Source organism: Trichomycterus rosablanca, chromosome 4 (genome assembly GCF_030014385.1).
Source record: "Trichomycterus rosablanca isolate fTriRos1 chromosome 4, fTriRos1.hap1, whole genome shotgun sequence".
NCBI lineage: Eukaryota > Metazoa > Chordata > Actinopteri > Siluriformes > Trichomycteridae > Trichomycterus > Trichomycterus rosablanca.
In genome coordinates this window covers 41680488-41707634 of record NC_085991.1, presented here as the reverse complement: position 1 = coordinate 41707634, position 27147 = coordinate 41680488, and the positions used below count along the sequence as shown (strand labels likewise).

The 27147-nt window shown below is 40.7% G+C and overlaps 1 protein-coding gene across 1 annotated transcript in view; it reads right to left on the bottom strand.

Moving 5' to 3' along the window:
* si:dkey-183c6.8 (protein O-GlcNAcase) overlaps positions 1-26313 on the bottom strand; it is a 39842-nt gene extending 13529 nt beyond the window's left edge. Inside the window, exons 1-8 of the mRNA XM_062993333.1 lie at positions 26208-26313; positions 22854-22905; positions 7126-7223; positions 6912-7042; positions 4528-4699; positions 2721-2819; positions 1663-1932; positions 690-773 (exon numbers count right to left, since the gene is read on the bottom strand). Of these exons, the coding sequence (XP_062849403.1) occupies positions 690-773; positions 1663-1932; positions 2721-2819; positions 4528-4699; positions 6912-7042; positions 7126-7223; positions 22854-22905; positions 26208-26280 (979 nt within the window). The 5' untranslated portion in view covers positions 26281-26313. The remainder of the gene's footprint in view (positions 1-689; positions 774-1662; positions 1933-2720; positions 2820-4527; positions 4700-6911; positions 7043-7125; positions 7224-22853; positions 22906-26207) is intronic.
* Between the last annotated feature and the right edge of the window lie 834 nt (positions 26314-27147).

Here is a 27147-nt window from a genome sequence, read left to right as displayed (position 1 = left end):
TGTTACATTAAAAGGGTTTTTTGCTAAAAGCACTTGGTAAATGGCTGTTTTAAATAGAAAAATGTTACTTAAACCCCAACCTACCTTATCAGAATCAGTCAAAAATGTTTAACTAAAATATCTTTATAATTATAATTGAGAACCTCTGAAACGTTACGTATCAGTGCATCAGACTCTGCCAAGTAGCTCCACCGTCTGTCCAGGAGCTCACTAATGTCCTAATCCAGCTCTTGGAGGACACATACCAGTCTCATCAAGAGCATACGCAGGCATTGTCGTGAATACATACAGGCATGTGGGGGCCAACACACTACTGAGATACATCATGAGTAGCTGTGATGAACTGGATCAGCCTAAATTTAATTTTTACTTTGATTTTCAGTGGGATTTTGAATACAGGCCTTAATGGGTCAATGATTTTGGTTTCCACTGACTGTTGTTACATCATTCTGTTCTCAATAAATGACACAATTTATATTAGTACAGATTTTCAACCTTTTTCCTCTCATCAAGAGCTGATGTGTGATTTGTGTTCCATTAATTTTAATAGTGTATATTGCTTAAATAAGCAAACCATTAATAATAGTTACAATATACAAACAGCATGTATTTCCTATTTACAGCATCCAGAATAACTGCTGTGTACCAAAAGTAAGTGACGTGTCTTTGAATAAGTGATGCATGTTTACCAGGCTGTAAAGGCTGATTCAAGTCAGTCATCCAGTCCTTCAGTGCTGCTGAAAGAGCTCGCTGTGGACAGTACTGACCTTCACCTACACACACAGACAGTGTGTTATAAAAAAAATAAAACAGGCATTATACAACAGATTTGCTAGAATTCCTCAGCATTATTACTCAGCAGATGAATCAAATGTAACATTTTACTGAAGGTATCTGCTTTAACCTCTTATAAGTGACTCATCTGTGGAAAGGCTAGTGTGCTATTACAAAAATTCTAAATTTAGTTCTTCTAGTGGAAATAGGAAATTTGAGAACCATAAGTATCAAGTGTAATCATACTGCAGTTTAATCATAACGTCTGGGAGGCTTGCAAACAGTGCTAATGAACCTAATGATATACATTACTCTGAAATCAAACAGATGACTCTCAAACTATGCTGGAAAATAACAGAACAGATTTGTTCCCAAACAAGTGAAGAAATGGCTGGATGGCTTTGTGTATCAAAGTTCATGACCTAAAAAAGACTGTCTGTTCAAGTCCTAATACAGGTTGCTACTTAAAAAACAACCCTGATTCTGATTTGTATACTTATAGAAAATGAAATAATGGTTTTACCTGTCGACTGTAGTGAATACTTTAATATTTTCTGTATAACTATGGACACTGAAGGCAGTTTTATTATTTTATAATAGCCTTAAATATAACAGTCATTACTGTAATTGATAGTTTATATACTACACATAAAAACAGGAAACCTATATAACTCAGAAAGTGCTTTTATTTTACCTCAACCAGCACAAAAACAAAAAAAAGACATTTATTCATAATCTGTAACCAACCAACAAAGCAGCTTCAAATGGTCATTTATTTACAACTTCATGAGCTTTTTCCCAATTTTCCTTCTAATTTAGTCATATCCAATCATCCGATCGATTGCATTTATACATGCCATGTGTGCAGTAGTGTGCCCACTACTTTACCTTTACTCGTTTCCTTCCCTGCTTTGTGCCAGGTCCCCAGTGTATGAAGGGGGATGTAGTTAGCTTCAAATTCACAGTTGGGGTTTAGCAGCAGACCCCTGAGATGAGACTGTAGGCCAGATGGACGCCCTTTGAAAGGCCCCAAGAAGACACGTCGTGAATCGTAATCATTCGCGTGAAGATTGTCCCACAGCAAAGGTGGACGCTGTAGAACTGCCTCTACCTCCAGCAGAGAATCAGTGCTCAGCTCTCGTGAGATCACCTTGTTCCCTGTTAAAGGGAGAGAAAACGAATCAACACATCAGCTATTTGTTACCAACCTTAGGATAAACTATATTTTGATTTAATTAGAATAATGCAGTAATGGTGAGTACAAATACTGAGCAAATGTAAGCTTATGTACCAAAGGCATATCTTCTAAACTGTACAGTTTACAAAGGTATAATCATGTTTTAATTCATCTGATGCTTTTATGTGCTTCAATAATGGTAGAAAATATTTTTGAGACCAAGACATAACAAAGCCCCCACTGCAGCATATACAAACTTGATTTTGAATGATCAGTGGTATTTAGAATACATGACAAGGTCTTACTGTTCTGTTCTTTGGTTCTTACCATTACTGTTAATTGTGCATGTACCATAAATATATTTTTATTTTACTAAATGGTCACCAATCCCCACAGACATACTCTTGCAAAAAAAAAAAAAAATTACCAGTAGGGTTAATGCTATTACGGCCAAAAAAATAAAAAAAAATGGGAGTCTGCATACTTTTGTCCATATAGGATAAAAGACCAGATAGCAAATATTCATTCATTCATTGTTTGTTTTACCACCGCTTTAACCTGGTCAGGCTCATTGTGGGATTGATTTATTAGTCAAAAGGTAGGAATCACCTTGGACAGGTCACCAGTCCATCAAACCCAGGTCCTTCTTCCTGGAATAAGTTTAGGAATCTGGATTTACTTCAGCTCTCAGTGATTATTTGAAACCAAACACTGAACCAGTGAAAATATGAGACAGGAAGACAGACCTATCACAAATCAGCACACTCACCTGTCCAGATGACTGAAATACCAGGCAGCAGGTCCTCACCCACTGTTAGCAAATACTGAGACTTGGACACGCTGGGAGAGCAGAGCGAGCTACAGTACTCTGCAAAACACAGAAAAAAAAGTAACACCATCTTTACATTTGTTAACTATTGAGGTTCAAAACAGAAATTCAATGAACAAGAAATAATAACATTAGCACACACGATTGGAGGGACAATGGGACACACGCGAGACAGATCAGAGAAAAATAATAAGGATTCAATTAATTAATTTTAACAGGCATATACAAACGCCCCTTTGTGGAGTCTTTACGATTACATCCTGTAAACCACAGTGGACCAGATTGGCCACCATTTAATTGTTAATTAAGTACATTTTCGTTTTGTGTTTAGTTTTAATGCAGTTGTTTGGGTTGTCTAAGTTGTGATAAAAGTCATGGACAGAATTTGTGTCACTGTTTATATATCAAAATATTGTATATTCATTTCTTACTTCACATTTACTTGTCCTTGACCTCACAACATCACACTTGTCTTTTGGTCCTATAGAGTCTTTTAACCTTTTTTTTAGATCCCGAAAATGTTCCTTGTATTTTTTACACTCCCTTTGGTCTGCACTGTTTATGTTGCTTTGTGTTGCACCATGGTCCTGTAGAGATCTTATTTCCTTTCAGTATGTACTTAAATAGCTGAAATTACTTGAACTTTGCAGCAATAACAGCCTCTACTCGTCAGGGAATATTTAAGAGTGTGTCTCATTCTGTTAAAAACAACATTTGTGATTTTAGGCACTAATAAAGGATGAAAAGGCCTGGTTCATAATTATATTTCTTATAAATATTTACAATATTACACTTCATTCCAGAAGAGTTTATTATGATTTTAGTCAGCACATCATGTGTTGATGGACCTTGCTTTGTGATCAGGGTTACAGTCATGCTGGAACAAAAAAAGTTCTTTTACAGACTGATGCAACAAACCTGGAGGAATTTATTTGCTAATCTGTGGATTTCTTTTATTGTTCATTTATTTATTTTATTAGGATTTAACATCATGTTTTACACAATTTGGTTACATTCATGACAGGACAGGTAGTTTTTGTACATTTCTTTTGTACATCTCCAATTCATCTCACTTACATGTCCTTGGACTGTGGGAGGAAACTGGAGCTCTCGAAGGAAACCCACGCAGACACAGGAAGAACGTGCAAAGGACTTGGACCGCTCCACCTGTGAATTAAACCCAGGACCTTCTTGCTGTGAGGCGACAATGCTACCCACCGAGCCACTGTGCAGCCTTTTTTTTATTGTATTAGAACCTGTTTGTAACCTGTTAGAAATGCGTGTGGCTGAAACACCTGAACTCATTAATTGGCAGGGGTGTCCACATACCTTTAGCTATACGGTGTACAAAGCTTAATATAAGGCAGAAAGGTAAAAAAGCAGCATGTATGGGTTAGTATTAGACTAATATGTGGATATAATTGTTTTAATTACTCTTTATTCTAAATATTTTCTTTGGATGCTTGACGAGTTTTGTAACAACTGAGCGAAGAAAAAAACACAACAAATTGTGTTAAATGTGTTAAATATCACAGGATCACAGTGAAACATCACAGTAAAACATGGGTAACAGCCTTCATGAAAGCATGGACTAATTAGGACTTGCATTAGGAGTGCATGTTAAGTAAAATCCAAACACACTAAACAAAAACAAGACACCCCACAGCCTACACACCTAAGCAAACACATTGCAAACAACGACTACAAGGGTGCAAGTGCATTGAATGGGTAAAAAAAACTGGCCTACCAGTGGGACAAAACAGGAAGACAGGTGGCTCTCCCAGGAAACGGAAGATCTCATTAGTCACAGACACCTGAGCATGAGCAAATGAGGAGAAAACCTCTGTATCAGCCTGGCACATGGACTGGTCAATGTCGTCGAACAGGATGGCAAATGCCTGGCAGCCCAGATCTGCCACCTAGCAGTGAAGACGAGAAAGAAACAACAAAAAATGGAGCAAGTTTCAGGCTTCGGAAACACTTTTGGGAATCGCAGAGCTCATTTTAATCTCAGAGGGCTGCTGGTAAGCTAAATGATAAAGTAGGTCTGTGTGGGTGTGTAGGAGTGTAGGAGGATGTGTGTGCAGTTTAGAAGGTGGAAGCTAACAAAAATAGTCTTTTATGTATCAAGTCAAGTCAAATGTATTTGTATAGCACATTTTACAGTACACATTGTCTCAAAGCAACTTTACAGGATACAGGACCAACAGAGCAATTCAAGGACCAAATGAGCAAGCCAAGGGCGACAATAGCAAGGAAAAACTCCCTTAAATTACAGGAAGAAACCTTGAGAGGAACCAGGGTCCTCCTTGGGTGGTCTGGACATTAATTTTAATGTATTAGACTTACACAAATAATACATGCCCAAAATTAATTTAAACTAAAGTTATAATTAGTGAAAAGAATAAACAAGCAATTTGAGTTCATCATTATTCAGTCTAGTCTGTGATAAAGTCCGTAGTGAGTTCTGGACATTTTCGGTGCAAACATGTACAGTATCTCACAAAAGTGAGTACACCCCTCAAATTTTTGCAAATATTTCATTATATCTTTTCATGGGACAACACTATAGAAATGAAACTTGGATATAACTTAGAGTAGTCAGTGTACAGCTTGTATAGCAGTGTAGATTTACTGTCTTCTGAAAATAACTCAACACACAGCCATTAATGTCTAAATAGCTGGCAACATAAGTGAGTACACCCCACAGTGAACATGTCCAAATTGTGCCCAAATGTGTCGTTGTCCCTCCCTGGTGTCATGTGTCAAGGTCCCAGGTGTAAATGGGGAGCAGGGCTGTTAAATTTGGTGTTTTGGGTACAATTCTCTCATACTGGCCACTGGATATTCAACATGGCACCTCATGGCAAAGAACTCTCTGAGGATGTGAGAAATAGAATTGTTGCTCTCCACAAAGATGGCCTGGGCTATAAGAAGATTGCTAACACCCTGAAACTGAGCATCAGCATGGTGGCCAATGTCATACAGCGGTTTTCAAGGACAGGCTCTACTCGAAACAGGCTTCGCCAGGGTCGACCAAAGAAGTTGAGTCCACGTGGTCAGCGTCATATCCAGAGGTTGGCTTTAAAAAATAGACACATGAGTGCTGCCAGCATTGCTGCAGAGGTTAAAGAAGTGGGAGGTCAGCCTGTCAGTGCTCAGACCATACGCAGCACAGTGCATCAACTCGGTCTGCATGGTCGTCATCCCAGAAGGAAGCTGACGCACAAGAAAGCCAGCAAACAGTTTGCTGAAGACAAGCAGTCTAAGAACATGGAATACTGGAATGCCCTGTGGTCTGACGAGACCAAGATAAACTAGTTTGGCACAGATGGTGTCCAGCATGTGTGGCGGCGCCCTGGTGAGAAGTACCAAGACAACGGTATCTTGCCTACAGTCAAGCATGGTGGTGGTAGCATCATGGTCTTGGGCTGCATGAGTGTTGCTGGCACTGGGGAGCTGCAGTTCATTGAGGGAAACATGAATTCCAACATGTACTATGACATTCTGAAACAGAGCATGATCCCCTCCCTTAGAAAACTGGGCCGCATGGCAGTTTTCCAACAGGATAACGACCCCAAACACAACCTCCAAGATGACAACTGCCTTGCTGAGGAAGCTGAAGGTAAAGGTGATGGACTAAACCCAATTGAGCACCTGTGGGGCATCCTCAAGTGGAAGGTGGAGGAGTTCAAGGTGTCTAACATCCACCAGCTCCGTGATGTCATCATGGAGGAGTGGAAGAGGATTCCAGTAGCAACCTGTGCAGCTCTGGTGAATTCCATGCCCAAGAGGGTTAAGGCAGTGCTAGATAATAATGGTGGTCACACAAAATATTGACACTTTGGGCACAATTTGGACATGTTCACTGTGGGGTGTACTCACTTATGTTGCCAGCCATTTAGACATTAATGGCTGTGTGTTGAGTTATTTTCAGAAGACAGTAAATCTACACTGCTATACAAGCTGTACACTGACTACTCTAAGTTATATCCAAGTTTCATGTCTATAGTGTTGTCCCATGAAAAGATATAATGTGAGGGGTGTACTCACTTTTGTAAGATACTGTATGTGGTGATAGTTCCTATAACAAAAAATGACATGTAAAAAATTATGTCCATGTACTGGTACCTGTCGGAGTTTGCGCCTGAGCAGCGTTAGGTCAGAGGAACTGGAGAAGACAATGTCCTGACCGGGAGACAGAGCATAGATGAACCTTAAGCCTCTTGACTCAGCCTCATACACCAGAGCTTTTAACTGGGCTAGAAAGCCAAAATACAGAACCAAGAATTAAAAAGAGGGATTGATGCCAAAAGTATTGATAAAATTATTTATGAGCATCTACCTTCCTCCTCTGAGGAGTACACCTCTCTCCACAGCAGTCGATGCTTCAGGTCATCTTTAGGACCATAAAGGTATGTATTCAGCCCCCATTTCTGCATCCTGTTGTGCAAAAAAGAAAGTCCCTTTTACATATGATTTTTTTTTTATCTGAATAATGGCTAATTTACCATTTACATTCTAATATTTGGTAGATGCTTCGATTCAAAGCAATCTACAACTGACAGGATACAAAAACAAGTTAAGGTTTAGGGCCCTGGTCAGTTAAAACCACCTCCTTGTTTCTACACTCACTGTCCATTTTATCAGCTCCACTTACCATATAGAAGCACTTTGTAGTTCTACGATTACTGACTGTAGTCCATCTGTTTCTCTACATACCTTTTTAGCCTGCTTTTATCCTGTTCTTCAATGGTCAGGACCCCCACATGACCTCCACAGAGCAGGTATTATTTAGGTGGTGGATCATTCTCAGCACTGCAGTGACACTGACATGGTGGTGGTGTGTTAGTGTGTGTTGTGCTGGTATGAGTGGATCTGATACAGCAGCACTGCTGGAGTTTTTAAATACCATGTCCACTCACTGTCCACTCTATTCAACACTCCTACCTAATTGGTTCACCTTGTAGATGTAAAGTCAGAGACGATCGTTCATCTACTGCTGCTGTTTGAGTTGGTCATCTTCTAGACCTTCATCAGTGGTCACAGGACGCTGCCCACGGGGTGCTGTTGGCTGGATATTTTTGGTTGGTGGACTATTCTCAGTCCAGCAGTGACAGTGAGGTGGAGCAGTGACTTCAGCAGCATTGCTGTGTCTTATCCACTCATACCAGCACAACACACACTAACACACCACCACTATGTCAGTGTCACTGCAGTGCTGAGAGTGATCCACCACCTAAATAATACCTACTCTGTGGTGGTTCTGTGGGGGTCCTGACCATTGAAGAACAGGGTGAAAGCAGGCTAAAAATGTATGTAGAGAAACAGATGGACTACAGTCAGTAATTGTAGAACTACAAAGTGCTTCTGTATGGTAAGTGGAGCTGATAAAATAGACAGTGAGTGTAGAAACAAGGAGGTGGTTTTAATGTTATGGCTGATCAGTGTATATTTTAAACCAGGTTTTTTTTGCCTTTACTAAGTGGAATCCACAAGCACTAAAAAAATCTCCAGTTCTGTATAAAACACGTGCTACTAACAGACGTTAGGACAGTAGGAGAGATGCTATGCTCTCCTCTATCATTAATAATGAATTAGCTGCAGTGAACAGTTGGAGGTCTGGATTAATTGCATGGTTATAGACAGACCTGAGACCTGCTCCAGTGTAAAATGTCTGCAATAGCGACTGGTCATTTTCTTTCTGTATTAACACCTGAGAAGAAAAAAAGCAGACTGACTGGTAGTTGCCATGCAATATGGAGAGACCAAGATGATGGTACCCCATTGCACAGAGGCCTATAAGGGTGAGGCCCATACAGAAATTGTTTGATGAGTTTGATGTGGAACCCAGACCTTAACCCCTTTGAAGACATTTAAGATAAACAGGAATGTGTAATAAAACGGCAATAGTACTGATTCACAATCAAATCATCAATAGTGTGAAAAAGTCAAAGTGTATTATAATACGTGTGTACAATGTCTCAGTTTCAGTACTTAATGAGTGGTGTGTCTGAATGCTTAAGTGTGTATGTGTGTTACTCTTAATGAGACGGCATATACTAAAGTTAAGTTTGTGCAGCTCTGAAATATTAAAGCACACCTCCCGAAGGTTGACCTACCGTCAAACACGTGAAGCCCACAGCACACCGTCACGCATAACCCACACGCTCTTAGCCCCATCACACACTTCATCTTTTAATCTCAACCCAGCAGAGACTCTGTAGTATCAACTGTGTAAAACAAAACTGCTTCAAATGAGAATATTTTATTTATCAGGATTTAACGTCATGTTTTACACTTTGGTTACATTCATGACAGGACAGGTTTACACAAGATTCATCAGTTCCAAGTTTTTAATGTCAAAAACAGTCATGGACAATTTTTTATCTTCAATTCACCTGACTGCTACCCACAGAGCCACCATGCCGCCCCCAATTGAGAAGAAATGGTTCTAGTTTAAGATTGTTTTTCATGTGATCAATAAAAGGAAACAGAAACATTTAAGGATTTACAGTCAAAACGCATTTGCCAATTAAGACAAACTCAACTGCTAAAGTGTCACATGATGAAACAGATGATAGGCACTGATGACTTACACATCTGAATAATACATAACTGATCTAAATATACACAAGCACTCAGTACTCATACCTATGTAACAGTAATAATTCATTAATTGTCTGTTCTACCACCACTTAATCCTATTTAGGGTGGCATGGTGGCTCGGTGGGAAGCACTGTTGCCTCACAGCAAGAAGGTCCTGGGTTCGATCCCCAGGTGAGGCGGTCTGGGTCCTTTCTGTCTGGAGTTTGAATGTTCTCCCCGTGTCTGCGTGGGTTTCCTCCGGGAGCTCCGGTTTCCTCCCACAGTCCAAAAACATGCAGTCAGGTTAACTGAAGACACTGAATTGCCCTATAGATAAATGGGTGTGTATGTATGTGTGTATGTGCGTCTGCCCTGTGATAGACTGGCGCTCCATCCAGGGTGTTACCATGTATTTTGTGCCCATTGAAAAGCTGGGTGTGTATGGGTATGTGTGTGTGTGTGTATGTGTGTCTGCCCTGCGATAGACTGGCGCCCTGTCCAGGGTGTTACTGTGAAAAAAAGCTGGGATAGGCTCCAGCACAACCCCCCCCCCCCCCCCCCCCCCCCTTTAGTAGCTCCAATTCCTCTAATTAACTTGTCATTAGACTGTGTGACAAATATTTAATTCAACTTCCTTAAAAGTGCAAAGATCAAAAGATGGGCACTATAAATGATTAAGATGATTAAGCTGCTGATGAAGCTCCTACTGAAGTAGATTCAGGTGAGAAAGACTCCACCACCAGTTACACAAGCAGTAAAACCCACTACATCAACCAAAATCAGAGAATACCAAGATTCATTCATTATGAAAACAACATCTTTTGTCAACCTTGCTGAAAGCCATAACACTGATCAGCCATAACATTAAAACCACCTCCTTTTTTTCTACACTCACTGTCCATTTTATCAGCTCCACTTACTATACAGAAGTTCTACAATTACTGCCTGTAGCCCATCTGTTTCTCTGCATACTTTAGCCTGCTTTTACCCTGTTCTTCAATGGTCAGGACCCCCACATGACCTCCACAGAGCAGGTATTATTTAGGTGGTGGATCATTCTCAGCACTGCAGTGACACTGACATGGTAGTGGTGTGTTAGTGTGTGTTGTGCTGGTATGAGTGGATAAGACACAGCAGCGCTGCTGGAGTTTTTAAATACTGTGTCCACTCACTGTCTACTCTATTAGACACTCCTACCAAGTTGGTCCACCTTGTAGATGTAAAGTCAGAGATGATCGCTCATCTATTGTTGCTGTTTGAGTTGGTCATCTTCTAGACCCTCATCAGTGGTCACAACTCCAGCAGCACTGCTGTGTCTGATTCACTCATAGCAGCACAACACACACTAACACACCACCACCATGTTAGTGTCACTGCAGTGCTGAGAATGATCCACCACCTAAATAATACCTGTAGTGGTCCTGTGGAGGTCCTGACCATTGAAGAACAGCATGAAAGGGGGCTAACAAAGCATGCAGAGAAACAGATGGGCTACAGTCAGTAATTGTAGAACTACAAAGTGCTTCTATATGGTAAGTGGAGCTGATAAAATGGACAGTGAGTGTAGAAACAAGGAGGTGGTTTTAATGTTATGGCTGATCGGTGTATAGCAGTGGTTCTCAAACTGTGGTACGCGTACCACTGGTGGTACGTGAAGCAGCACGAGGTGGTACGCCAGATAATCTTGGAAAAGTAATTACATGCACCGAAAAAATAAATAATTGAATAATTATGAAAAAAAAATGAAACAAAATGTGTAAATTACTAATAAAATCTGTTTCAAAGTTCTTATGATTCTGTTTTAATAAAATCAGTTTAATTTAAATGAAGGTGTTTTTAGAAATATTCGGGGCTATGCAGACACCGTACTTTATTACATCTATACTTCACGATTGCGGTTTCCATCTCTAAATTTCCGAAACGTTATCAGTAAAGTTATTAGTAAAGTTATCAGTAGCTCTCTCACTTTTGTCAGAGCCAGATCTGCGTTTGAAGCTCACTGATCTCGTTCCTGACATCACAAGGCTGCTCCGCTAAACAGGCGCACCCCTCTCACTCACATGCTCAGTGCTAACTGCATATATACTAGTGATGGGTCGCTCGCGAATGATCCGATTCTATTGAACGCATCTTTGAAATGAACAAAAGGAACCGAGTCTTTTATTTCTGCACAGTTCTTATTGGCTGTAATCAACCCATTAAGCTTCGCATCAGTAGAGGGAATTAATCGTAACTCGTAATAAAAGCTGTTTATTGTCGATATTCAAATCTGAAAACACTTTCAGTATCACGGAGAGTGAGCAACACACACACACACACACACACTCACACACAAACTTACATTCACATACACTAACACCACACACATAAACACACTCTCGCACTCATGCATACTCATACACACTCACACAGAGCTAGTAGTATAATGATAAATAATTGAGAAATAAACTATACACTTGTTTAATTGTGTTAAATCTGGTTATTTCATTGTGCTTATGTTTTAAAGCAGAAACAAACACAGTCACAGTATTTTTCTGAAACTTAATGCAATGCAACCACAGTGTGTCTCTTCCCTGTAGTTTTTTTTCCTTTTAAAAATAAATCTTTTTTTTCTCGTTTAAGTGTTGTTTGAATTAGGAATACATTTAAGGCAAGGTAGCAAAATTTTATATTAATATCGGGGGTGTCTTATAGTTTACCTAGTAGCGCCTCTCAAAGAACGGAGAGCCGTTTTTTTGAACGCCTCTTTAAAAGGAACCGAGCCAAAAGATCCCTTCAAGAAGCCATAATTCCCATCACTAATATATACACATACACACCTAAATAATGTGTGCCATATGTGGTTCTGTGATGAGAAACATAGGTGGTACTTGGAACTTTTGGTTTGATAATGGGTGGTACTCGGTCTAAAAAGTTTGAGAACCACTGGTGTATAGGAATAATATAATGACCAGTGTCAAAGGGGCCTGAGAAAAAACTTTTAAACACATGAGGGTTGAGAACCACTATTTTAAAGAGCTTTTGGTACCAACAGTAACATTACTTTGGTTAGAATTATTCAGCTGGCAATCCTGCCATCCAAATCTTTACTTGAACAAGTGCCCAGATGCCCTCTTTGTCTGTTCTCTCTGCTCTTCCTGTACAGATGGTATCCTAGGCGTTTGTGATCTTCTCTCACTAACTACATAGACTCACGCTCATGCATACACGTCTGTCCACCGCTAACACAGAACATCTCCTGACGGCATGCTGTTACAAAAGCACTAAACTATGAACCTGTGGATAGCTCTTGTGAAAGAAGAAAAGGCTTTAAAATCAATAAAGGCAAAAATCAATTGTTCTTTTTCCTTTACACATTTATCATTCACAAAAGCTGCATGAGGTGTAGATGTGCAAGCAGGTTGATTCAGAATAGGCTTCAGTTTAAAATGTTCCTCTGTGATACACACAAGCTCATGTCCGATGTAGTCCAGTTACACTGGGTAAGTAGTTAATCAATGACTAGCCAGTTGCCAAACGCCACGGAAATGAGAAATATCATATTAAATGGAGCAATTGAACGGTAATTCATCTTTGATGTGATTAGGAAGTCTGGATGGAAACCCTAGCTGTCCATCTGTCAGTAACCTGCCTCTCTTCTTAGATATCTTTAGCTTTTAGCTGCGGTTATACATGAAGAGGCACTGTGGGTAGGTGTGTGGACACAGCAAACACAGCTTATACGCCGATCAGCCATAACATTAAAACCCACCTCCTTATTTCTACACACATTGTCCATTTTATCGGCTTCACTTACCATATAGAAGCACTTTGTAGTTCTACAATTACTAACTGTAGTCCATATGTTTCTCTTCATGCTTTGTTAGCCCCCTTTCATGCTGTTCTTCAATGGTCAGGACCCTCCCTGGACCACTACAGAGCAGGTATTATTTGGGTGGTGGATCATTCTCAGCACTGCAGTGACACTGACATGGTGGTGGTGTGTTAGTGTGTGTTGTGCTGGTATGAGTGGATCAGACACAGCAATACTGATAAAGTTTTTAAACACCTCAATGTCACTGCTGGACTGAGAAAAGTCCACCAATCAAAAATATATCCAGCCAACAGCACCTTGTGGGCAGCGTCCTGTGACCACTGATGAAGGTCTAGAAGATGACCAACTCAAACAGCAGCAATAGATGAGCAATCATCTGTTGGATCGGACCACACGGGCCAGCCTTCGCTTCACACGTGCATCAATGAGCCTTAGCCACCCATGACCCTGTCGCTGGTTTACCACTGTTCCTTTCTTGGACCACTTTTGACAGATACTGACCACTGCAGACCGGGAACACCCCACAAGAGGTGGGGTTTTGGAAATGCTCTGACCCAGTCGTCTAGCCATCACAATTTGGCCCTTGTCAAACTCGCTCAAATCCTTACGCTTGCTCATTTGAGGATAAAATGTTCACTCGCTGCCTAATACAGTGCCTTGCAAAAGTATTCAGCCCCCTTGAACTTTTCAACCTTTTGCCACATTTCAGGCTTTAAACATAAAGATATGAAATTGTAATTTTTTGTGAAGAATCAACAACAAGTGGGACACAATGGTGAAGTGGAACGAAATTTATTGGATATTTTAAACTTTTTTTAGAAATAAAAACCTGAAAAGTGGGGCGTGCAATATTATTCAGCCCCTTTACTTTCAGTGCAGCAAACTCACTCCAGAAGTTCAGTGAGGATCTCTGAATGATCCAATGTTGACCTAAATGACTGATGGTGATAAATAGAATCCACCTGTGTGTAATCAAGTCTCCGTATAAATGCACCTGCTCTGTGATAGTCTCAGAGTTCTGTTTAAAGCGCAGAGAGCATCATGAAGACCAAGAAACACACCAGGCAGGTCCGAGATACTGTTGTGGAGAAGTTTAAAGCCGGATTTGGATACAAAAATATTTCCCAAGCTTTAAACATCTCAAGGAGCACTGTGCAAGCAATCATATTGAAATGACGGGAGTATCAGACCACTGCAAATCTACCAAGACCCGGCCGTCCCTCTAAACTTTCAGCTCAAACAAGGAGAAGACTGATCAGAGACGCAGCCAAGAGGCCCATGATCACTCTGAATGAACTGCAGAGATCTACAGCTGAGGTGGGAGAATCTGTCCATAGGACAACAATCAGTCGTACACTGCACAAATCTGGCCTTTATGGAAGAGTGGCAAGAAGAAAGCCATTTCTCAAAGATATCTATAAAAAGTCACCTGGTAGACACAACAAGCACGTGGAAGAAGGTGCTCTGGTCAGATGAAACCAAAATCGAACTTTTTGGCCACAATGCAAAACGTTATGTTTGGCATAAAAGCAACACAGCTCATCACCCTGAACACACCATCCCCACTGTCAAACATGGTGGTGGCAGCATCATGGTTTGGGCCTGCTTTTCTTCAGCAGGGACAGGGAAGATGGTTAAAATTGATGGGAAGATGGATGGAGCCAAATACAGGACCATTCTGGAAGAAAACCTGTTGCAGTCTGCAAAAGACCTGAGACTGGGACGGTGATTTATCTTCCAACAAGACAATGATCCAAAACATAAAGCAAAATCTACAATGGAATGGTTCACAAATAAACTTATCCAGGTGAAAATGGCCAAGTCAAAGTCCAGACCTGAATCCCATCGAGAATCTGTGGAAAGAGCTGAAAACTGCTGTTCACAAACGCTCTCCATCCAACCTCACTGAGCTCGAGCTGTTTTGCAAGGAAGAATGGGCAAAAATTTCTGTCTCTCGATGTGCAAAACTGATAGAGACATACCCCAAGCGACTTGCAGCTGTAATCGCAGCAAAAGGTGGCGCTACAAAGTATTAACGCAAGGGGGCTGAATAATATTGCACGCCCCACTTTTCAGTTTTTTATTTCTAAAAAAAGTTTAAAATATCCAATAAATTTCGTTCCACTTCACGATTGTGTCCCACTTGTTGTTGATTCTTCACAAAAAATTACAATTTCATATCGTTATGTTTGAAGCCTGAAATGTGGCAAAAGGTTGAAAAGTTCAAGGGGGCTGAATACTTTTGCAAGGCACTGTATATCCCACCCACTAACAGGTGCCGTGATGAAGAGATAATCAGTGTTATTCACTTCACCTGTCAGTGGTCATAATGTTATGCCTAGTCCGTGTATGTGTTTAATAAACAGCTAATCAAGTCCTATAGAGAATAAATGCTCTATTTTTGGCAGCTGCACCTCTTATAAAGCTCATCACGAATTTTAGCTTACAGATATAAACACTCGGTGCATGTCCACACATTTCCCTCTTGGTGTAATTAATTTATTTTCTCATCCTCTCACTTTCACAGGCAGCTATAAAATTCATTTTCACTTTATCAATCCTTCTCTTTCTTCGTCTCCTTCTCTCCCCAGCCACTCCAACTCTCATTTAATCCCTTACATCACCACACTAATCATCGCATTATTGATTTTCTGCTCTCCTAAGGGAATGGAGCCAGTCTGTGGCACTTATTTCACTGAAAGATGACATTAAAAGCATTAGGGCTGTAAAACTGCAACCCCTAGCCGTTCACCTTTGATAACATACTTGCCTTATCTGGAACTGAATACTAATGATATATTGTCGTGTTGACAACAGAATAAAGAAATTCATTGCTATTGACTAGTGGTTGAGATTTGCATGGGGACATCAGACTCATCAGAAATTTGACACTCTTCAGTTACCCACAACCCTGTTGTTGTGCTGAATTCTGCACCAGTCGGCATATTCAACCCCACTCAGGAAAGCATGCTTAACATTTTAAATCACATGCACAAAAACTATTTATGCATTTCATTTATAAACAGGGAATGTTGTAAATCATAAACAGAAATGGCTATGCATCAGTGTAGTGTAACTGGTATACAGCAAGGCCATAGCGATGATTTGAACATGGGGGGCAAATCTAACGGGATGGGGGGGTTCTCTGTCATTCTAAAACATTCCTGTCATATCAACTGATTCCCTATCGCAGAATTCACTGCACCAGTTTACCAGACGCAATTTTTTTACTCAGTAACGGATGTGATTTAAAATGTAGCGAATTACAATTCTTAGTACAAAACTTACTTGAGTAAAAGTAAAATTACAGGTTGTAAAATCTACTTTAAAAAGTACAAGTACGCAAAAAAACTACTTAATTACAGTAACGCGAGTAAATGTCATTCGTTACTTTCCAGCCAATCCTGATCGTGCTCATCGGCTCCGTGTTTTGATTCAGTTCAGCGGTGTTTGATTCAGTGAATCTTAATTAAACTCTTCTGTTTGTGTCTCGTTTTGCCGATCGTGTTTGCGCTCCTTATTACTGAATCTAACCGTTACCGTGTATAATCCTTGTTGTCTTCCGTTTACTGTTTTGGTTTTCACTGGTTTTGGACTCTACCTGATTTTGTACAGTTTTCGCCCTTTTTATATTAAACTTTCCCTGATTTATAATCCGCGAGCGTCTGCTCAGTTTCTGACTCGTGACATGTTGGTATTTTAATTAAAATATAAAGTATGTAAACAATCGCGATTGTCACATTCTAACATCGGGTGAAAACGTTCATGCGAATTAACCGAATTAATCGTGAAAATCGCCCAGCCCTAGTCAGGAGCTTTTTCAGATGTTCCCAACTGGCCTGGTAAGGTAGAATGTAAACAGGGAAACACCCTCTAGTGTCACACAGATGCACCCTTACTGCCTACAGTCCTACAGCTAAGTAAGCATTGTGCATTTACTATACAGTATTATCAGTTTTATAAAGACGATGAAATACAGAGAAGTCTTCTGCGTCTTTGAATTGTGTTTTTCTTTTTATTAGTAGTGATATCGTAATGGTATTGTACAGTCCTGTATTGTATGTGGCACCACACCAAAAAGAATTCATGTTATATTATGTACTCATGCACTTCCATCTCCATAAATAGGTAAATTTTTTATTTTACTTACTTTTTACAGCAGGTATACAAGCGTTAAGAACTAAGGGGCTGTCAACCAATTATTTTATATTTAAGTAAGGTAGAACCGCGGTACAGTAGACCCTTGAGTGACAAACGGTTTACCATACGAACATTTTGGGTTACAAACAATCTTACTTAACGTACAATCAAACTTAACGTACGAACAAAATTACGAACCGAAATTCTCAAACAAGTTCACTCCGAGCGTCTCTCTCTCTCTCTCTCTCTCTCTCTCTCTCTCTCTCTATACGTATATATATATACAGTGTATCACAAAAGTGAGTACACCCCTCACATTTCTGCAGATATTTAAGTATATCTTTTCATGGGACAACACTGACAAAATGACACTTTGACACAATGAAAAGTAGTCTGTGTGCAGCTTATATAACAGTGTAAATTTATTCTTCCCTCAAAATAACTCAATGTACAGCCATTAATGTCTAAACCACCGGCAACAAAAGTGAGTACACCCCTAAGAGACTACACCCCTAAATGTCCAAATTGAGCACTGCTTGTCATTTTCCCTCCAAAATGTCATGTGACTCGTTAGTGTTACTAGGTCTCAGGTGTGCATAGGGAGCAGGTGTGTTCAATTTAGTAGTACAGCTCTCACACTCTCTCATACTGGTCACTGAAAGTTCCAACATGGCACCTCATGGCAAAGAACTCTCTGAGGATCTTAAAAGAGGAATTGTTGCGCTACATGAAGATGGCCAAGGCTACAAGAAGATTGCCAACACCCTGAAACTGAGCTGCAGCACAGTGGCCAAGATCATCCAGCGTTTTAAAAGAGCAGGGTCCACTCAGAACAGACCTCGCGTTGGTCGTCCAAAGAAGCTGAGTGCACATGCTCAGCGTCACATCCAACTGCTGTCTTTGAAAGATAGGCGCAGGAGTGCTGTCAGCATTGCTGCAGAGATTGAAAAGGTGGGGGGTCAGCCTGTCAGTGCTCAGACCATACGCCGCACACTACATCAAATTGGTCTGCATGGCTGTCACCCCAGAAGGAAGCCTTTTCTGAAGTCTCTACACAAGAAAGCCCACAAACAGTTTGCTGAAGACATGTCAACAAAGGACATGGATTACTGGAACCATGTCCTATGGTCTGATGAGACCAAGATTAATTTGTTTGGTTCAGATGGTCTCAAGCATGTGTGGCGGCAATCAGGTGAGGAGTACAAAGATAGTGTGTCATGCCTACAGTCAAGCATGGTGGTGGGAATGCCATGGTCTGAGGCTGCATGAGTGCAGCAGGTGTTGGGGAGTTACATTTCACTGAGGGACACATGAACTCCAATATGTACTGTGAAATACTGAAGCAGAGCATGATCCCCTCCCTCCGGAAACTGGGTCGAAGGGCAGTGTTCCAGCATGATAATGACCCCAAACACACCTCTAAGACGACCACTGCTTTATTGAAGAGGCTGAGGGTAAAGGTGATGGACTGGCCAAGCATGTCTCCAGACCTAAACCCAATAGAACATCTTTGGGGCATCCTCAAGCGGAAGGTGGAGGATCGCAAAGTCTCGAATATCCGCCAGCTCCGTGATGTCGTCATGGAGGAGTGGAAAAGCATTCCAGTGGCAACCTGTGAAGCTCTGGTAAACTCCATGCCCAGGAGAGTTAAGGCAGTTCTGGGAAATAATGGTGGCCACACAAAATATTGACACTTTAGGAACTTTCACTAAGGGTGTACTCACTTTTGTTGCCGGTGGTTTAGACATTAATGGCTGTATATTGAGTTATTTTGAGGGAAGAATAAATTTACACTGTTATATAAGCTGCACACAGACTACTTTTCATTGTGTCAAAGTGTCATTTTGTCAGTGTTGTCCCATGAAAAGATATACTTAAATATCTGCAGAAATGTGAGGGGTGTACTCACTTTTGTGATACACTGTATATATATACAGTGAGCGAACATTCGGACAGCGGACGGTGTTTTTCCGGTGTTTTCTTTATATTTTGTAAAATTCTATATTAAAATGTCCCCAGAGATGGTGCAGAGAAAGCGCAGTGGTGAGAAAATGAAAAAAATCACTATGTGTTGTTGTATAATTACTCCTGCCAGTATACAGTGTATCACAAAAGTGAGTACACCCCTCACATTTCTGCAGATATTTAAGTATATCTTTTCATGGGACAACACTGACAAAATGACACTTTGACACAATGAAAAGTAGTCTGTGTGCAGCTTATATAACAGTGTACATTTATTCATCCCTCAAAATAACTCAATATACAGCCATTAATGTCTAAACCACCGACAACAAAAGTGAGTACACCCCTTAGTGAAAGTTCCTGAAGTCTCAATATTTTGTGTGGCCACCATTATTTCCCAGAACTTCCTTAACTCTCCTGGGCATGGAGTTTACCAGAGCTTCACAGGTTGCCACTGGAATGCTTTTCCACTCCTCCATGACGACATCACGGAGCTGGCGGATATTCGAGACTTTGCGCTCCTCCACCTTCCGCTTGAGGATGCCCCAAAGATGTTCTATTGGGTTTAGGTCTGGAGACATGCTTGGCCAGTCCATCACCTTTACCCTCAGCCTCTTCAATAAAGCAGTGGTCGTCTTAGAGGTGTGTTTGGGGTCATTATCATGCTGGAACACTGCCCTGCGACCCAGTTTCTGGAGGGAGGGGATCATGCTCTGCTTCAGTATTTCACAGTACATATTGGAGTTCATGTGTCCCTCAATGAAATGTAACTCCCCAACACCTGCTGCACTCATGCAGCCCCAGACCATGGCATTCCCACCACCATGCTTGACTGTAGGCATGACACACTTATCTTTGTACTCCTCACCTGATTGCCGCCACAAATGCTTGAGACCATCTGAACCAAACAAATTAATCTTGGTCTCATCAGACCATAGGACATGGTTCCAGTAATCCATGTCCTTTGTTGACATGTCTTCAGCAAACTGTTTGCGGGCTTTCTTGTGTAGAGACTTCAGAAGAGGCTTCCTTCTGGGGTGACAGCCATGCAGACCAATTTGATGTAGTGTGCGGCGTATGGTCTGAGCACTGACAGGCTGACCCCCCACCTTTTCAATCTCTGCAGCAATGCTGACAGCACTCCTGCGCCTATCTTTCAAAGACAGCAGTTGGATGTGACGCTGAGCACGTGCACTCAGCTTCTTTGGACGACCAACGCGAGGTCTGTTCTGAGTGGACCATGCTCTTTTAAAACGCTGGATGATCTTGGCCACTGTGCTGCAGCTCAGTTTCAGGGTGTTGGCAATCTTCTTGTAGCCTTGGCCATCTTCATGTAGCGCAACAATTCGTCTTTTAAGATCCTCAGAGAGTTCTTTGCCATGAGGTGCCATGTTGGAACTTTCAGTGACCAGTATGAGAGAGTGTGAGAGCTGTACTACTAAATTAAACACACCTGCTCCCTATGCACACCTGAGACCTAGTAACACTAACAAATCACATGACATTTTGGAGGGAAAATGACAAGCAGTGCTCAATTTGGACATTTAGGGGTGTAGTCTCTTAGGGGTGTACTCACTTTTGTTGCCGGTGGTTTAGACATTAATGGCTGTATATTGAGTTATTTTGAGGGAAGAATAAATTTACACTGTTATATAAGCTGCACACAGACTACTTTTCATTGTGTCAAAGTGTCATTTTGTCAGTGTTGTCCCATGAATAGATATACTTAAATATCTGCAGAAATGTGAGGGGTGTACTCACTTTTGTGATACACTGTATATATCTATAAAGAGAGAGAGAGAGAGACGGTCAAATTCAACTTGTTCGTGTTTCGCGAATTTTGGTTCGTAATCCAAAATTTGTTCATACGTTAAGTTTAAAAAGATTGCTCGTAACCCGAAATGTTCGTATGGTAAACCGTTCGTAACTCAAGGGTCTACTGTGTTTTATATTTATTTTATTATCAAGTGTATAATAAAATTGAGAAAACAGTACTAAAAAATGACTAAGTTGGCCCGGTTTGTTTCTATTCCTCCTGCTAGTCATTTTACATAAAAAAACGTGCAGCACGGTGGCTAAGTGGGTAGCACTGTCACTTTACAACAAGAAGGTCCTGGGTTCAATCCCCAGGTGGGGCGGTCCAGGTCCTTTCTGTGTGGAGTTTGCATGTTCTCCCCGTGTCTGCATGGGTTTCCTCCGGGTGCTCCGGTTTTCTCCCACAGTCCAAAGACATGCAAGTGAGGTGAATTGGAGATACAAAATTGTCCATCATTGTGTTCAAACTGATGAATCTTGTGTAATGAGTAACTACCGTTCATGTCATGAATGTAACCAAAGTGTGAAACATGGCGTAATAAACAAAAAAAACATAGAAAAGCCGGTCACACCACTGCAATTTCTATTGCTAACAAATAAAAACGTGGCACACGTTTCTAAATAGCAAGAGTTTTATGTTCAGATGTTAGAATTTGTTAAACACACTCTGCTAAAAGCTCTAGTGCAGGTAGTGTAAATGTTCCTGTGCCTGGAAGAATTGCTTTGCCTTTTATAGCTTATAAAACACCCTAGGGGGCTGTACATAGTAGAAATGATTGCAAGTGAAACATTACATTACAGAAATATGGATTTTATTTTTCTAAATACAAAAAAATCAACCAGAAGTTTTGGGACACCTACTTATTGAGTTGTTGGGTTTCAGGCACACACTCTTTGCATCATATTTTGACTGAATGGGCACAAATGTATATACACACTTTCTAGTAGGAGCTGTTGTATCTGCAAAAATGAGCAACTCATATATATACTGTATATGTCCATGGTTTTGAAATAGGATGCCCAACAAGCACATGATCAACGTATAGCGTAGCTTATTGTATTGGCAGATCATTTCAGAATCAAATGCTTACACACGTTTGTGACAGGTGGGTGAAGTTAAGCTCAGGACTGCAACAGAAGAGAGGAGACTGGGGGATGAACTTGAGGGTTAATTCATATAATTTCCCTGTGTATTTGAACCCTGTTTACATTTACATCTTAAGCATTTAGCAGACGCTTTTATCCAAAGCAATTTACAGTACTGTGACAGTGTACTGTCTAAGCAATTGAGGGTTAAGGGCCTTGCTCAAGGGCCCAACAGTGACAACCTGGCAGCGGTGGGGCTTGAACCAGCGACCTTTTGATTACTAGTCCAGCACCTTAGCCACTAGGCTACAACTGCCCTTTTTTTGTTCCCCGTTTGTGATCTGCTAGTCTGCTAGGTGTTGATCTGCTTGATTAGTAATCAAAAGGCCAGGTTGTCACTGTTGGGCCCTTGAGCAAGGCCCTTAACATTAATTTGCTTAGACAGTTATAATACTGTAAATAATGTAAAATGATGGACCAGATGTTGATTGCACCCAAACCATTGTGCATCAGTGCCTGATTTAAAGTAAGGCATTGAGAACCTGGTGAAAACTAAAGGTGATGGGTGTTCACGAGGATGTGCACTCCTATTATCACGTTTTGTGTGTTACTGAACCATTTTCCTTAAATAATATGTTAAATGTTGTACTTTCTTGCATACTCACCACTGAAACAACACCTTCCTCTGCTCCATGGACCATGGTCGTCCATAGAAACCTGTGGAAGAGAAAGATATACTTCTAAAAAATGCTAGCCCAAAAGTACGCTTACTAATAACAACCCATTTCCAGTACAAGTTGGGTTTTACCTCAGCAACAGTATTAATTTTCGTAAAGATACATCAATTTCTAATTTAATGCCTAGAACACATTCAAAGAAACAAGAAGAACAGTTAAAAGCTGTCCTGTCCTGTTGGAGGCCTAGTTTGGCTTGTGGAGGTGAGCATGGAGTCACAGCTTGTGATGTCTTTTACATAATGACAGTCACCTGTGACTCGTGGGTTCTGAAGCGCTCCAGGTGGGAGGTTTTCTATAGCATCACGACTACTTTCTGCTTCTTTGTCAGTAAACTGGCTGGCACACCTGTTTCAGAAGCCTTGATGCTGGATAGCTCAGTTCGCTCTGGCTTTCCACTGACTTAGGATGGTCAGCATTCTCATGGTTTCTCAGTGGGTTTTGGCATCGCGTGACGCAAGTCCTGGGAGAGCTAAATGCCCCAGTAGCAGTGAGATATCACAGTTTCCTGGGGTGAGACACGGCCGTAAATCCACAGCAGGCGCAGAGGAAGTGTGAGTAGCGTGGTCGGGGCGCTCACCCGTTTAGGGCCGTAAATGGGAGTTCCCCATTGCGTTTTATAAATCTACAGTATGAATCTACTATGACTATGCAGTATGAATGTGTAGTAATAAGAATGCAGGCACTGACATTGGGCAAGAAGCCACGACTTGAGATTGACATTCCGATTCACCCCAAAGGTGGCAAGGCCAATAGAGTTCCTCTACACCAAGTGGTAAAGTACAGGGGCACAGTCATGCTGGAACAAGAAAAGGGACTTTCCCAATGGGTGTGGTCATGTGGACAATCTGTTTTGTATGCATTGACATCTGAGGGATCCACAGTAAAAAAAAAAAAAAAATGATTGATGATATTTGGTATCAGACAAAGACATCCCTACACCTTTATATGTATATGCAGTATAATTATTAAGCATTAATGTCCAGTATACATCATCAGCATCATCAGTACAAGCAGAGTATAAATGTACAGGGTTAATGTACAGTAGAATATCATACGCCTCAGCTCAATAAGCTAAGTGTATGGTGCTGCAGAGCTTGTCAATAGAGTAAAGTGCAGCCAGTACAAACCTTCATCACACACACACACAGATTTCCCGCACAGACTTTCAGACTGTTATTTCCCTTGCTATGCAAAATATTACACCATTTACAGTGTTCACTGTCCAGCATGTGTGCAGCAAGTATGTACATATTAGATGTGCAGTATGAATATGTATTACCTGTATTGTTCCATATTTGTCTCACTAAATATTTTTTAATCAACAATTGCACAAGCACCCATGTGGAAAGGGCTTTCTGTATATAAGACCTCCAGCAGGCTAGTCACGCCACTCCAGATCTTTACATCACTATAGGCTTAATGGTTGATGTGTAGGAAAGAAGAGCATTGGCACCACATAAATTCTTCTCTTTCCATTTGTGTGAATGTGGTCTCCGAGCTGGAAACACAATTAAATCTTGTGCTGTCAGCAGACACTATGGGTGTGTTCGAAAAGCTAGGGAGCTCTCTACATAGGCAGCATTTTACGTCATCCTATGCGCGCTCCCGAGAAGGAGGCTGTTCGAAATCCTAGATGCCTTAATAAGCTGTCTACTAAGGCATCTTAAAATTTCAATGTTATATTGACTGAAGAACGAGTGAGCATCGGAAGCGTCCTTAGTGATCAAGGCAATCCCAGCATTCAGTGCGGCAGCTCTTTTCTCACAGAAAAATAAAAAAAACATGGCTGACGGTGAGAAGAAACTGAGTTATTTTCAAACGTAAATAAATTATTATTGATTTTTAACTTGTATAAACTTGCACAAGTGTTTTTATTTGCAAGTTCGGGCTTGTCAGCGAATGTAACCATTTTCGGTACACGGAGGGAGATGTTAGTTCACATGCTAGCGCTCTGTGCCACCCCATCCCATTGGTTTGAATGGCAAGATGCTAAATGCTAAATGCGAAACCCGATGGAATCTCTGTCTAAGTAGCGCGTTCGAATAACCTGACTTATAAGTCATTGACTTATTAGAATCCTCTCTACTGAGGCAGCTGCCTATGTAGGCAATAAGACAGCAAGGCAGCTCACTAGGTTTTCGAACACACCCTATGTGTTCACAGGTTCCATCTCCACCCTCATTTCCCAGATAATGCCTGAGCAGCCAATAAATACTGAGTCTTATGTGGTAGTATTTTGCTTTTGGCTATTTGCCAGTAGAACTGGTGCATTATAGAATGGAAAACAAATTAATAAAAAGGCTAAGACACAAATCATGCGTCATTAATCCAATTTGGTGTGCCAACAAAGCAAAGAATTAAAACACATCCCAACTGGTTTTGGAATGCCTAAATTAGGCTAATAATAAGCTGGATTAGTGTTCTTAAAGTCCTATCTTTATCTAACCACTGGATTTGGTTGAATTCTGTCAACAAGAGTGGTCACAGATCCAACCAGAGCTGTCAGAGATGTATCAATTCACTTTAAATTTACTTTATTCACTTTATAATTCATTTTATAATTTACTTTACTTAATAATTTATATTTTACAGCTGTTGTAACTTATAACTTATACTATATACCAGCCTTGTAGTGTTAACCGAAATAACATTGCATCCTCAGGTCCTGTTGTGGTTATACAGATACTTGTTTGTATAATGTGAATCTCTGTAGTGTGTACTATTAGTTTTGACTTTTTGATTTATGTAACTTGCTACTGAGGCCTTAATTTCCTTCGGGATTAATAAAGTATCTATCTATCTATCTATCTATCTATCTATCTATCTATCTATCTATCTATCTATCTATCTATCTATCTATCTATCTATCTATCTATCTATCACTATAGAACATATTGTTGATGGGCCATTGGACAAAAATTTGTTTTATGTATATTTAAAAAAAATCCACAATAAAGAGGACAATAACATTAAGTCTATAACATGACAGATGACCAAGAATAAAGTGTGTGTGTGTGTGTTACATCCTTAACAGCCTTTATTCACTCTCATTCACACTGAATCTGTATGTGTATAATGTAATTAGGCTTCATGAGATGGATCAGCTGGTACTCATTCATATATTTGGACAAATCAAATGCAATCAGTCATGTTTTAATAATGAATGGACACTCTCTGTTGTCTAACGCTGCATGAAATAATAAGATGTGCTTCATATGATCGTATTTACTGTACCAAATCGATCAAACTCGGTTTATTGAAAAAGAACAAAGCATTGCTTACCCTCGACCACACCACACAGGAACTCATGTCTTCTCTCCATCTCTGTGATTCTGGTCTCCGAGCTAGAAAACATCTAAATCTAGTGTTTTGAGCAGACACTACGGTGCGTTCACTGCCCTCATCTCCATCATCTCTCGAATAGCGGCTAAGTGGCCAGTGCTGAGCTTATTCAAAACCGAATTTAACAAAGAAGTAAACAAGACAGTTTGCAGTATAAAGATCACCGGCAAACTAACAAAAAGTAAACAAATAGCGTGGATGTTATTGCCGATACTGTTTGTGTTTCTCTGCGGTTTTGGCTTTATGACTCTTGCTGATGTGTCGCTCGGTTTAAGTGAATCTTTCAGCTGAACGATTCAAACAGATTCGACTCGGTAAAGAGATTCATTTTGCCCAGACCGTTGTATTAATTATTAAATAATTTGTTTTGTAACCAGATGCATTGATTTGAAACGTTTTAAACAAAACTATAAAATTATAGTGTTGTGAAAAATAATTGCTAATTAAATTTAATTATTTTAATACTAATTTTATTTTTTAAAGCATAATTCAATGTATTGATGAGGGCAGCACGGTGGCTTAGTGGGAAGCACTGTCGCCTCACAGCAAGAAGGTCCTGGGTTCGATCCCCAGGTGGGGCGGTCCGGGTCCTTTCTGTGCGGAGTTTGCATGTTCTCCCTGTGTCCGCGTGGGTTTCCTCCGGGTGCCACCAGGCTAACTGGAAACATGCCGCCAGGCTAACTGGAAACATTGTCCTATAGATACCTAGCTGCTAGATGCACAAACCATTGCATTGTAGTGCCGGTCCCAAGCCCGGATAATTAGGGAGGGTTGTGTCAGGAAGGGCATCCGGCGTAAAAATTGTGCCACATCAATGCAGATCATGATCCGCCGAGAGCCGACCCCACAACCGAACGGGACAAAGGCAGAGGAAGAAGAA